Raw genomic sequence first — 10,466 nt, 5'->3', positions numbered from 1 at the left:
ATTTTTTCATGCTGTCTCGAAGATATGGGACATTATATTTAAACTTTCCCTATCGCGTGCTTACTGAACCGAATTAAATTATTAGCACAAAAAAAAACTATCACATTAACTATAACATCACACTTAGTTTAACTACCATACTTTTTTAAGACCTTATATCCAAACATCACACAATGAAAAAAACGCAGCGCAATAGTTATCCATCGAGGAAAATTAACTAGCCTACATCAATTAAACATGCCTAATTAGGTGTTATTCAACAAAAGGCTTACAAACAGTTGCAGCTTGTTCCTACCTGTGATCCCTTGGATTTACTCTTGTTGTTTAAACCTTTTTCCCTACTACACACACTGCTTGATTTTCAGAAACTCGAGAGCGGTGGAGGGGAGGGAATGAGAGAAGGAAGAGGTGTACGATAGTGAAAGGAGGGAGTGGATCTGCCAATAGTGCTCATGGTCACAACAGTACGCTAGAGGGAGACCTTAACTACCGATCAGTTTAGAGTAGAGCAAAGGGAACATGTCGTATTGTGCAGTTACCGTAACGCGGGCGAAATATGAAAATTGATTTATAGGATTTAGCCGATGGCATGTAGACCCTCACACATTATTATCTATTCAACTATCAACTAAATCAACTAAATTAGTAGTCAACCACCACTACCATAGTGGCGCTAAACAAAAACATAAATTCTACTGTCAGTCAGAATATCTCAAAGCAATTAGTCATGCTGTTTGCCACACAGACACAATTGAGTGTTCAATTGATTCGGGGACTATGTGATTTTTAACTCCAAATGTAGAGATGTAGGCCTATTGTGTCGTGGAATGGATGGTACAGAAGGGGTCCTATCAGAGAAGGGGTAGTTACCATAAGGGGGGATGAAGTGGCACAGCAGACAGGAGATTACCATACTAGGCTTGTTTTTTTCCATGTTTTAAAACCATTTGATTACAGTAAAAGGGACACAAATCTAAGGAGTAAACATGTGATCAATGTGCTTCTTCTTGTCTTTGGGCTGGGTCAGGCCAGAGCACTTGGTGACATCACAAGCTATATTTTCTCACCTTCAACAACCTGTTTGCTCTCTGAACTGGCTTATATTGGTTGTGTCACATCATTTGAAATGAGTGAAATCAATTTTGAGTGGTTGTGTTTTGTCAATGACAAATGTTTTCTCTATTAGTATTTGATTGTTGCCATTTACCAGCATGGATGACATGTGCATTTGAGTGTAGAATATGTTTTGAGGATGAGCATGTGTTTAAAGTTTTGCTGGAAAGTCTAAGTGAGATCTGCAAATTGTGTTTTACCATGTGAAATGGTTTAAGGTATTGACAACAGACTGCACAATTAGCTACATGAGTTCAGGCTACTGAGAACTTTGTTCAGCCAATGGGTTTTAATGTTTTAGCAATTGAAAAAATCTGTAACACCTACATGCTTTAACTGATTAGCAGTCCTGTTCATTTCAAACCATTTGCAGCCCACCTACAGATACATCACTCAAGTGAACTCACTTTAATTTGAAAAATATAATATAATGTTCAAAGCTTGGTTTCTGACAATGCACTGCTCTCACATATGGAATATTTTTGGCTAACAAAGCACTTATTTGTAGTAGATGATTCTGTGACCTGTGCCAATGAGGCATATGCTCTAGAATATTTTCTGTTTTGAAGACAATGGGCTAGGCTTAGGAACGAGCCAGTGCAATGTCTCTGCAGCTTCTGCTACAAGGCAGAGATTTGGTTCAGTTGTGTACCTTTTATATACAATTTTGCAATGACACATTAAGGGTTCTTCAGTGTCCCTTCAGCAGGCTCCATCGTTGATTTTCAGAGGACCCGGCTAATTCAACTAATCCTTCCTTCCTTTAGGGGTGGCCAGTCAAGGAGCACTCCACCACTGGGTAATGGGCTCTGCACCTAAGAAAACCTATTGACGGCAGAATGGCAGGCCAATCACCATTGAAAAAAGAGAGAATCTTGTTGCTATGCTTTGGTAAAATAGTTTTCCTAGTAATTATGTGCTTTACTGAGTTGTTTTCCACAAGCTCAGTAGCAAGGAACAAGTTACCTTCTCCCCAAACACTCCAGCTTGTCTTCTTCAATGGATAATGATCTTTCTCTTACTTTGACCTACAATAAACCTCTGGTTTATACAGCCTCATTCATGCAGTGTTCCTGTGCTCAGAATAACTACGCCAACATGTGCGTGTGTATAAGAGCCCAGCAACCCTTGCACGCACACAAACACTCATAATTCGCTTTTTCTTTCAAGCCTTTCCCCTCCTGTGGGAAGAAATGTGGAAAAGGACATGGCTCAGGGCCATGCACCTGAGCACCACCACTCTTCAGCTTCAAACTACTGCCATCTGCTTCTGCTGTGTCAATACAAATCCTCTCTGGAGTTCCAGTGTATTTATATATAGATAATCACAGCTCTATTGCTGTCTAGCTATTTTTCTACTTTAGCTCTATGGCACAAACAATGCTTTCGTGTACCTGTAACACTTCATTCTCAGAATGCAATTAAACATTTTTGCAGCGTAGCACTTCTAAAGCTGCCACATAGGAGACTGATATCCCCATTGAGTCATCTCAACATATGGGAAATATTATCACCATCAATGTATTGAAATGTGAGACATATGATGGTAAATCTTAACCCAACACTGTTGCACACATCCCCTAATAAATAAATAAAAATTGACAGTTCATATTCTAATGTATTTTAGTTCTGGTCAAAGGTGGTCAAGTCTGAAATAAAAAGGACTCTTAAAGGTTGAAAGAAATTAGCTTGCATAACATTCCCTCCCACCATCTTCCTGTCTGACTATTTACACTGCAGCCCACATATCAAGATGTGATGTCATTCAAGGATATTAAGGTTCTCATTGTTGAATTTGCAACAAACTGCAACCACCATAACATAGGCTCTGCTGCCTTCAACTTGATTTAAATTCAGTAGTGCAGTGAAGTCAGATGACTTCTGTGTGTAATGACACAAAACAACCAGAACACATTTAATTCCAATTCATTTGTTGTGAAAGAGTTTCACAGCTCCACCAAACCCTTTGTTCTTACGGCATTTTCACATCAATAAATGCCTTTCAGACAACCAACGCTAAACCTGCCAGAGGACAAGGAAAAAACTTCCATGTTGCCTTCCACTGAGGTATCTCAAGCAGTGCAAAGCAAAGCTCACTTATACCGGAGCCTTAATATAGATGGTTCTTTCAGGGAGAAAGCTGCTACACTGCTACCACCTAGTGGTTAACCTATTAGAGTACCAGAATGGTCCAACAATTTCAAACTACAGGTGAAAAAAAGTTGCTTAGAAAATTAACCACCCAACAGTGACTTTTGTACGTTTTTTTATTTTTGCAAGTTCCATAGAAACTAACGCTTTGCTCATTTCTTCTTCTCCACATCCTGCTCAGCTGCCTCCTTCGCCCTCTTGGCACGGATGCCAAAGAGACGGGCATTGGCGCGCGCCATGCGCAGGCTGGCGAAAGCCTTGAAGTTCTTCTCATCCTCAGACACCACCCTGGCCTTCTCCTTCTTGTTAATCTGAAGATGAGACAGCATAAGATGAGGACACCAATTCTTAACCTTCATTCCTCTGAAACTAAGGCTGCTATATGTCAGACATGTCAGGTAATAGTTTCATTGATACATACATTTCTGATGGGCATGACAGCACCAGTGAGCTGGGTGGCCATCTTGAGTTCCTCCTCCTGGGATGAAGAAATGTATCAGACAGGTTAGAGAAAGCCAGGCACTGATCAACATTTGTTCCAGATGTTTGTTCCACATTTGACCCCCATTTAAAATGCAACTCGCCAACTACCACAAACATCAACAAGTCAAATATGTGAACTGAATAATCTAGGACAGTCATCAGACAAAGGGGTTCAAAGAGAATCATCAACAGAGTACAGAGATTCCGGAGAATTTGTCATCATTTGACTGCGGAGGTGCTTAAACCATTTAAGACATCCAATCTGAGGCTTCATTCCTTGTACTATCATCCACAAGTATGCACTGAAGACAGGGACTTATCCCAAAACAATCTCCAGGCCCCATGCCCTGAATGATTATCTGGTGCTGCTGCACTAACTGAGGTGCTCAGTCACTGGACACTTACAGTGCTGTCTCCCTTCTTGGGTGCGGAGGTCTTCCTGGGGAAGAGGATGAGCTTGGAGCGGTACTCCTTCAAGCGCTGCACGTTGGCCTGCAGAGACTCGGTGGATCTGTTACGGCGGCGGGCATCTACAGAGATGCCAATGGTGCGTGCTGTTTTCCTGTGGATACCTGCAGCCTGGAACACAGCCATATAACATGCATCAGCACAGAAACATGGCAGAACCAGCACAGTCATTTGATTTGTTTCCTTACATTATCACCATAAAGATCAATATAAATAAAAAACATTGTACACCTTGAATGGTGTAGTACTTTGCAGCCAGACAGTCATCAGAAAAAGGGGTTCAAAAGGATATCATCAAGGTAGTACAGAGATTCCGGAGAAGTTGTCATCATTTGACTGCTGATCATACTAGCCCTAAACATTGTCTAAAGCATCGGTGTTTGCAGAACCCAATGATTCAAACAAAGAAATACTAACATAGGCCTGCAACTTGCAAACTCACATCCGAACGGAAAACAAACTAATGCTTTTTACCTTGAGCTCCTCCAGGGTGAAGCCACGTCCAGCGCGCACCTTTGTGTGATACCTGATGGTGGGACACCGGACTTGTGGTCTGAGGGGTCCAGCAACAGGACGTGGAGCAATGCGACGGGCCTTGGCCTGACGGGCCTTTCGCCTGAAATACAAGGATACAGCTGTAAATACAACTACATTCAGCATCACAAAGCAGACATTGTTTACCTGCATGTTCACAACCTTCACATTCAAAAGCAACGTGTAGCGTTAGCTGTAACTTGTAGCTTAATACGAGTAATGCCCATATACTTGATTCAAAGCATCACATCTTCGGCATAAGTTTAGCGTCTTAACATACCTGCGGATCTTCCTTGCCGGCTGGTTGAACCAGGTGCGCACCCTCTTCTGCCAGTCTTTATGGAAATGAGGATTCAGGAGCATTCCATTCCGGCTGGGAGCCATGTTTACCTACTTCCCTGGAAGGCACATATGACGGATCATAAAAACATGTCCAACTGAAAAACACCTACAAGTTATCAGACAAATCTTAGTTGGCCAACTTCATGTGGAGCCCATTTGTTCCACACGTGAACATGGATGGGCTTGCTAGAGCTAAGAAGAGCGGCCATGGGGTCCTTGATAATGGCTGTAAACGTTAGTGTGCAAAGAATCACAAACCGCTAGTTTATGTAAATGGGTTTGAATTAATCCTCATTTATACCAATGTTCAAATACTTGGAATGAATTCCCCGCATCTAGAGACAATCGTCAAAGCCAATAGTGTTGCATGCACTTCATACCCAGCCATAATTCATTACCACCCATTAGTACGGAAAAATCCTAATTTACTTCACCGACCATAATAATACGTACATTTCCAAAGTACCAGACTACTACACTTTCACGGCCATACAGAAAAACAAATAAACATTATACAGTTTTAAAGGATTGAAGCTGATTTTATTCGAAATGTACGGAGATTAAATTGACATACCGTACGGGGCGGAAAATGGCCGAAAAGAAAAAGGAAGTGCTTGACAGTGCATTGTGGGATATATAGATGTTAGCCAATCGTAGACATGAGCGCGATTGTCAACCGGAAGTGTATAATATATTGAGAGAACGTATTCCCCAAATAAAACCAAAATGCGTTTTTCTGCTCTTTGATAAAAGTCAAATAAATCACGGACACACAGAACGCACACTGAAATATGTGCGTTGAAAATATCTTCCATTAGACGCTGTTACTAGTTCTGTGGAGAAGCCTGGGGATAAGATTCATGCTAAAAACCTTTGACACAATAATACAAAATAAAAAAACATAAAAAATAAAAACTTTTCAATTGATAACGCCCCCCCCCCCCCCCCTATTAGCCGATTCAGAGCTATCAGCCGATTCACAGTTCAAAACTTGATTCGTCAGTACAACACAAGATGGCACTGCAGTTCCAATGCACCTACAAAGTATTCGGTCAGCATGGTCTTTGATTATCCACCGTTGTTGGCACTCTTTTCACCAATTTAACATTAAATCGCATACAAAATACCTCACTTAAACAAATAACAGTAGGGACATTTTAGTTTAGATTTTTTATTTAAATATCGATGATCATCATCAGCCACCTCCTACCACTTTTTAAAGATAATATAATCAGTCGGCCTATTATCTGAGGCAGACTTTCATCCTACAGAGCAAAAATGCTCCCGCACAATCAGTCCCAAGATAACTAGGCTCAGTCGGCTGCACCAATACAGTGTTACCTCTATTCCATTAATCATTGATCAACCCACCCCTGCACTTCACCTCTACTTTAATCTGAGGGCAAAAGTCAAGGTGTATCAAGATGTACAGCAGTAAAAGGCAACTTACTGTCACCAACGTTTATGTTTTATCATTCTCCTTGTTTTGATCCATTTTACCCAGGTAGATACTGTCTGAAATAGTGCCAGGACCACTATTTTCAAAATGCACAAAACTACATTAACTTTTTTAAAGTTTATAAAAGTATAAAAATTAGTTCTGTACACAGTGTTAAAGAAAGGTTTCTGCTATATGAATACGTGTAAATATAAGAAGGCTTGTGGTGTTACGGATCAGCTTTGCATTTTCTATTCAAAGAAAATGGATGCTTGATGGGAAGCAGTATTTTACTATTTTTCAAATTATTTTGTGAAATGAAACATTATTGTTGAAAGTTTCATTTAATCAGGATGGACCAGTTTTCAGATTAGAAACCCAAAGATTATTTATGCCAAACAGACATCTCCATTTTAGACACAATTGTGACGAGAATGATGAACACAAACAGACATGGACAATATTCAAAATATAAGTTGAAATTTATTGCATCAGACTTGCATCTTTTACAATCACTTTTCACCTTGTAGCCACTTCTCTGTAGCTAGTATTTCAGTCCATGTAAAGCACCCAACACAAGCCCTTATTGTCTTGCTGACAGGGCTTGGGATGAAAAAGCCCTGTAAGTTGTCTCATGGATTTACTTCTAACCACCTTGGGGTTGTTAATTTGAGACATTACAATTTTGGTTACCTTGATGATATCTTGTTCATGAAACAATGACTGTATCAAAATAAATATAATGTCCTAAGTGACCTCCCAGAAAGTGGGATTTTACAGTCAAACCAGATATAATTAGTAAGCCAGTCCTCTAACATTATACAAAAGGGTCACAGCTTTCTACTCAAGTGATTTGATGAATTTATCATAGGATGCTTCATCCATCAGGCCATCAAGTTCTCCAGGGTTTTCAATAGTCATCTTAATCAGCCAGCCTGGAAGAAGAACAATGGCTGTGCGTTAATCGTTAAACCCCGACTGTGTATGAGGGTAAGAGGCCTAAATACATTTTTATAGCCGTTGTGGAGATTAGCGTACCCCCTTCGTAGCAGGCTTTATTCACTAGCCCCGGGTTGTCGGACAGCTCCGTGTTGATCTCAGTCACCTCTCCAGTCAGGGGAGAGTAAAGCTCACTAGCAGCCTTAACACTTTCAAGAGCCCCGAACTCCTCTGCAACACAATAAAGCACAGTCCACAACCTTATTCACTAGAAAAATAGCGGGAGTCTTCGTGCAGGAGAGAATCTACAAAAGACTCACCCAATTGTTCAAGTTTTTGGCCAACCTCAGGGAGTCCACAGTAGACCACATCACCTAATGCTTCCTGGAATGGAGGTTTGAACATTTAAAAATCATTCATCATCATTTAATTCGATTCTATTTTAGCAGTTAAATGCATATAATGCATCCATTTAGAGTTTTAATTTGGTTTGCTCACCAGTCCATACTAAATAACCAATATAAATTCCAGACCTGGCCTTTAAATAATGTTTAACCCCATGGAAGATTCAAAGCTGATTATCTGAGACTATTTATAGTTAAAGCTGTGATAAAAGTAATAAATTACCCTAAACAATGCATTGTAAAATTAGTGATTGTAAGATTTGTCTATTGCAGGGTAAAGTTTAAAATAGCCTCAACAGAGCATTAATGAAAGAAGGCATTAAGCAGGCCAACCTGAAGTCTGATATCAGTACACCTTCAACATCATTACTGATTTACATATGAACAACCTACCTGAGCAAAACTGCTGATGCCAACTGTACCAACACCACCCTCTACTCGTACCCACTCATGCTTGTCAGTGAATTTCAGGGCTGCAGAAAGGGAAGAGACACTAACATTAGTGACATCCCCTTTGGAATTTGAATGAAAACTTGGGAAATCCTTTTGGTGTGTGTGTGCTAGGAGGGGTCAGGTCAATGGCAGGGGTCAGGTCAATGGCAGGCCTAGGTTATGGGACAAGGAAAGAAAGAAAGTCGCTTAACTAATCACCAATTTCAAACCACACACAGATCTTGTGTCCAAAGGACATTTTAACGTACTATGGACCAGAGCCAAAGATTATTGTGCAACACAGCAAAGCCCATTCAAAAAACAGCAAGACAAGAGATAACCCACCATTCAAGATTCTGGTCTTAAGACATTTATCAGCCCATTGTTAGACAAAATGTGAAATTCACAAACATTCAAGTGGTAAAACTTCAGTTATTTGTTATTCTCTTAAATATATGACAATATTAAATATATGCAATTATTGTGGGCTGCATTCTTCCATGAACATGTGATTTAACGCCCTCACTGAACATATTATTTTTTGCCTACTCTCATCTACCTTTTAATATATTTTTTTCTAAATTTGATGAAACCTTTGACAAAACCTTAAAATATGCTTTACAAAAATTATGTCATGTTTCAGATACCCTAGAGGGCAAACACAATGCCTCAACAGTTTTCCATGCTAGCATCAGATCATGCAGAAAAATACAGGTTTGAACCAGATTGTGAACTATGCAAGATGCTGAAGCATGGCTGGACAGTCTGAACGACAGGAGAGCCTGTTTGTCCAAACATCTCCTCACTTTAAAAGGTTCAGAGCTTTGTAGAGCAACAGTTACATGAATGTAATATTATTTTATGAAAGTGATTTTAAAGACCCAACAGTAAATAATCGCTTTATTTGAATATTGCCTAGGGGGATTCTCTCTCTGTCACTCTCTGTAGAAATAGGCTTTAAGATAAATAATTTATAATTAATCATTGCAATGTGCAAGTGCTAAAAATTAAGGCAAATATAAAGCAGTGCTACTGACACATTTTATGCATTCAGGGGCACTCGTCCAAGCTCTTGCATGACTTTCCTAGCCCCTCTCTATTAGCTAATGTGGGACACGAGACATGAGTGCATTCACAAACTCTCGCTAACATGTTTTGTGACCTGGTGATAATAAGGTGCTCATGACCCAGGACATTAAATCACTAAGATCTTATTTCTGAAAAACGTTTTTACCGGTCTAGAACCGTTATCAAAACAAACCAGAGTAGACCCTTTTCAAATACATTCCAACAACATTCCAACCTAACCGTGGTACAACACCACATTGCTAAGCATTTGCGTGTTTAGCCGCATCACACACCTTTCAAATCTAAACTTTATGTTGCAGGATCGACACATTTGACATTTCTAGTGAATTGGTCCCAGTTTTACCCCACAATGAGTCACAAATGAACCGTGGGAAACGGAGTGCCATCACGCGTACGTCGGAATTTGTAACCAAAAGCTACACTGGTTACACTAGTTGTGATGTTACGTCAAGCATTTAACTGTGAATTTACCCATTTGTAGAACACTAACAAAACAATTACCTGTGGACAATCGCGAGGCTGTGCTCAACGTCCGTGGAATGTCGGTTTTCCATAGCAGCCGACTTGCAGCTAACTGTGTTGGCCGAGAGAGCTGATGCAGTTTTGGAGAAAAGTTTGCAGAAATGCACCGGAGGGCCACTCTCATCGCCATCTTCACAGAGTAGTGTCGAGCAAAAGCCTATACACACGCACTTGACCGCGATACCAGAGGGGCGCGCATCAGCCCATTGCACGCTCACGAGGCAAATGCTGGAAGTTGGACCACCGTCCGTAGGGCGTCAGAGTAATCAGGCAAGGAAAGAAAGGACGCAGCAGAGGAAAGCAACAATCACAAGTGGGAATGACGCGCTTATTAATTTGTTGCTGAATGTTCAGGATCTATGATAGTTCAGGATCTATGATATTTGTCGCAGTGTATCCGATTTACCAGTTGGCTGGGCATTTTATCTGACGCAGTTTGACATTTATAGGCCTATATCATCATTTAAAAAATGTTTTTTTCATTACCAAGTCTGTGCTCACAACTATGTGAGCAACTCTATGCTAAGGAACAAAGGATGCAAAACAGCACT

General features: G+C 40.4%; 2 protein-coding genes and 2 non-coding genes across 4 annotated transcripts; all 4 read right to left on the bottom strand.

Annotated features, from left to right (window-relative positions):
* Positions 1-3,362: 3,362 nt before the first annotated feature.
* On the bottom strand, positions 3,363-5,711 carry rpl13 (ribosomal protein L13). Its single transcript, XM_084682774.1, has 6 exons — positions 5,666-5,711; positions 5,030-5,147; positions 4,690-4,831; positions 4,153-4,326; positions 3,686-3,742; positions 3,363-3,575 (listed from the first exon to the last, which is right to left on the bottom strand). Exons 2-6 carry the CDS (start codon positions 5,131-5,133, stop codon positions 3,417-3,419), a joined length of 636 nt encoding a protein of 211 aa, XP_084538900.1. The 5' UTR covers positions 5,134-5,147; positions 5,666-5,711; the 3' UTR covers positions 3,363-3,416.
* Positions 3,888-3,969, bottom strand: LOC146247269 (small nucleolar RNA MBII-202). The gene has a single exon (XR_014734346.1). It is a non-coding gene; the product is annotated as a small nucleolar RNA MBII-202 (small nucleolar RNA).
* Positions 4,470-4,543, bottom strand: LOC146247268 (small nucleolar RNA MBII-202). The gene has a single exon (XR_014734347.1). It is a non-coding gene; the product is annotated as a small nucleolar RNA MBII-202 (small nucleolar RNA).
* A 1,281-nt stretch (positions 5,712-6,992) lies between the features above and the next one.
* Positions 6,993-10,174, bottom strand: gcshb (glycine cleavage system protein H (aminomethyl carrier), b). The gene is made up of 5 exons (XM_084682224.1): positions 9,895-10,174; positions 8,266-8,345; positions 7,789-7,852; positions 7,568-7,699; positions 6,993-7,464 (listed from the first exon to the last, which is right to left on the bottom strand). Exons 1-5 carry the CDS (start codon positions 10,043-10,045, stop codon positions 7,370-7,372), a joined length of 522 nt encoding a protein of 173 aa, XP_084538350.1. The 5' UTR covers positions 10,046-10,174; the 3' UTR covers positions 6,993-7,369.
* Positions 10,175-10,466: the final 292 nt, after the last annotated feature.

Source organism: Hypomesus nipponensis, chromosome 19 (assembly GCF_054491055.1).
Source record: "Hypomesus nipponensis isolate SF chromosome 19, ASM5449105v1, whole genome shotgun sequence".
NCBI classification, from domain to species: domain Eukaryota; kingdom Metazoa; phylum Chordata; class Actinopteri; order Osmeriformes; family Osmeridae; genus Hypomesus; species Hypomesus nipponensis.
The sequence above is the reverse complement of the archived record's forward strand: the minus strand, read 5'-3'. Positions and strand labels throughout refer to the sequence as shown.

Excerpts from the sequence above, each read along its gene's own strand:
- gcshb (XM_084682224.1), bottom strand. The coding sequence starts at position 10,045 with ATGGCGATGAGAGTGGCCCTCCGGTGCATTTCTGCAAACTTTTCTCCA. Across the intron at positions 8,346-9,894 it reads AGCCTCGCGATTGTCCACAG|CCCTGAAATTCACTGACAAG; the intron begins GTAATTGTTTTG and ends CCCTTTCTGCAG. Across the intron at positions 7,700-7,788 it reads CCAAAAACTTGAACAATTGG|AGGAGTTCGGGGCTCTTGAA; the intron begins GTGAGTCTTTTG and ends ATTGTGTTGCAG.
- rpl13 (XM_084682774.1), bottom strand. The coding sequence starts at position 5,133 with ATGGCTCCCAGCCGGAATGGAATGCTCCTGAATCCTCATTTCCATAAA. Across the intron at positions 4,832-5,029 it reads CCGGCAAGGAAGATCCGCAG|GCGAAAGGCCCGTCAGGCCA; the intron begins GTATGTTAAGAC and ends CTTGTATTTCAG. Across the intron at positions 3,743-4,152 it reads CCAAGAAGGGAGACAGCACT|GAGGAGGAACTCAAGATGGC; the intron begins GTAAGTGTCCAG and ends TCTTCATCCCAG.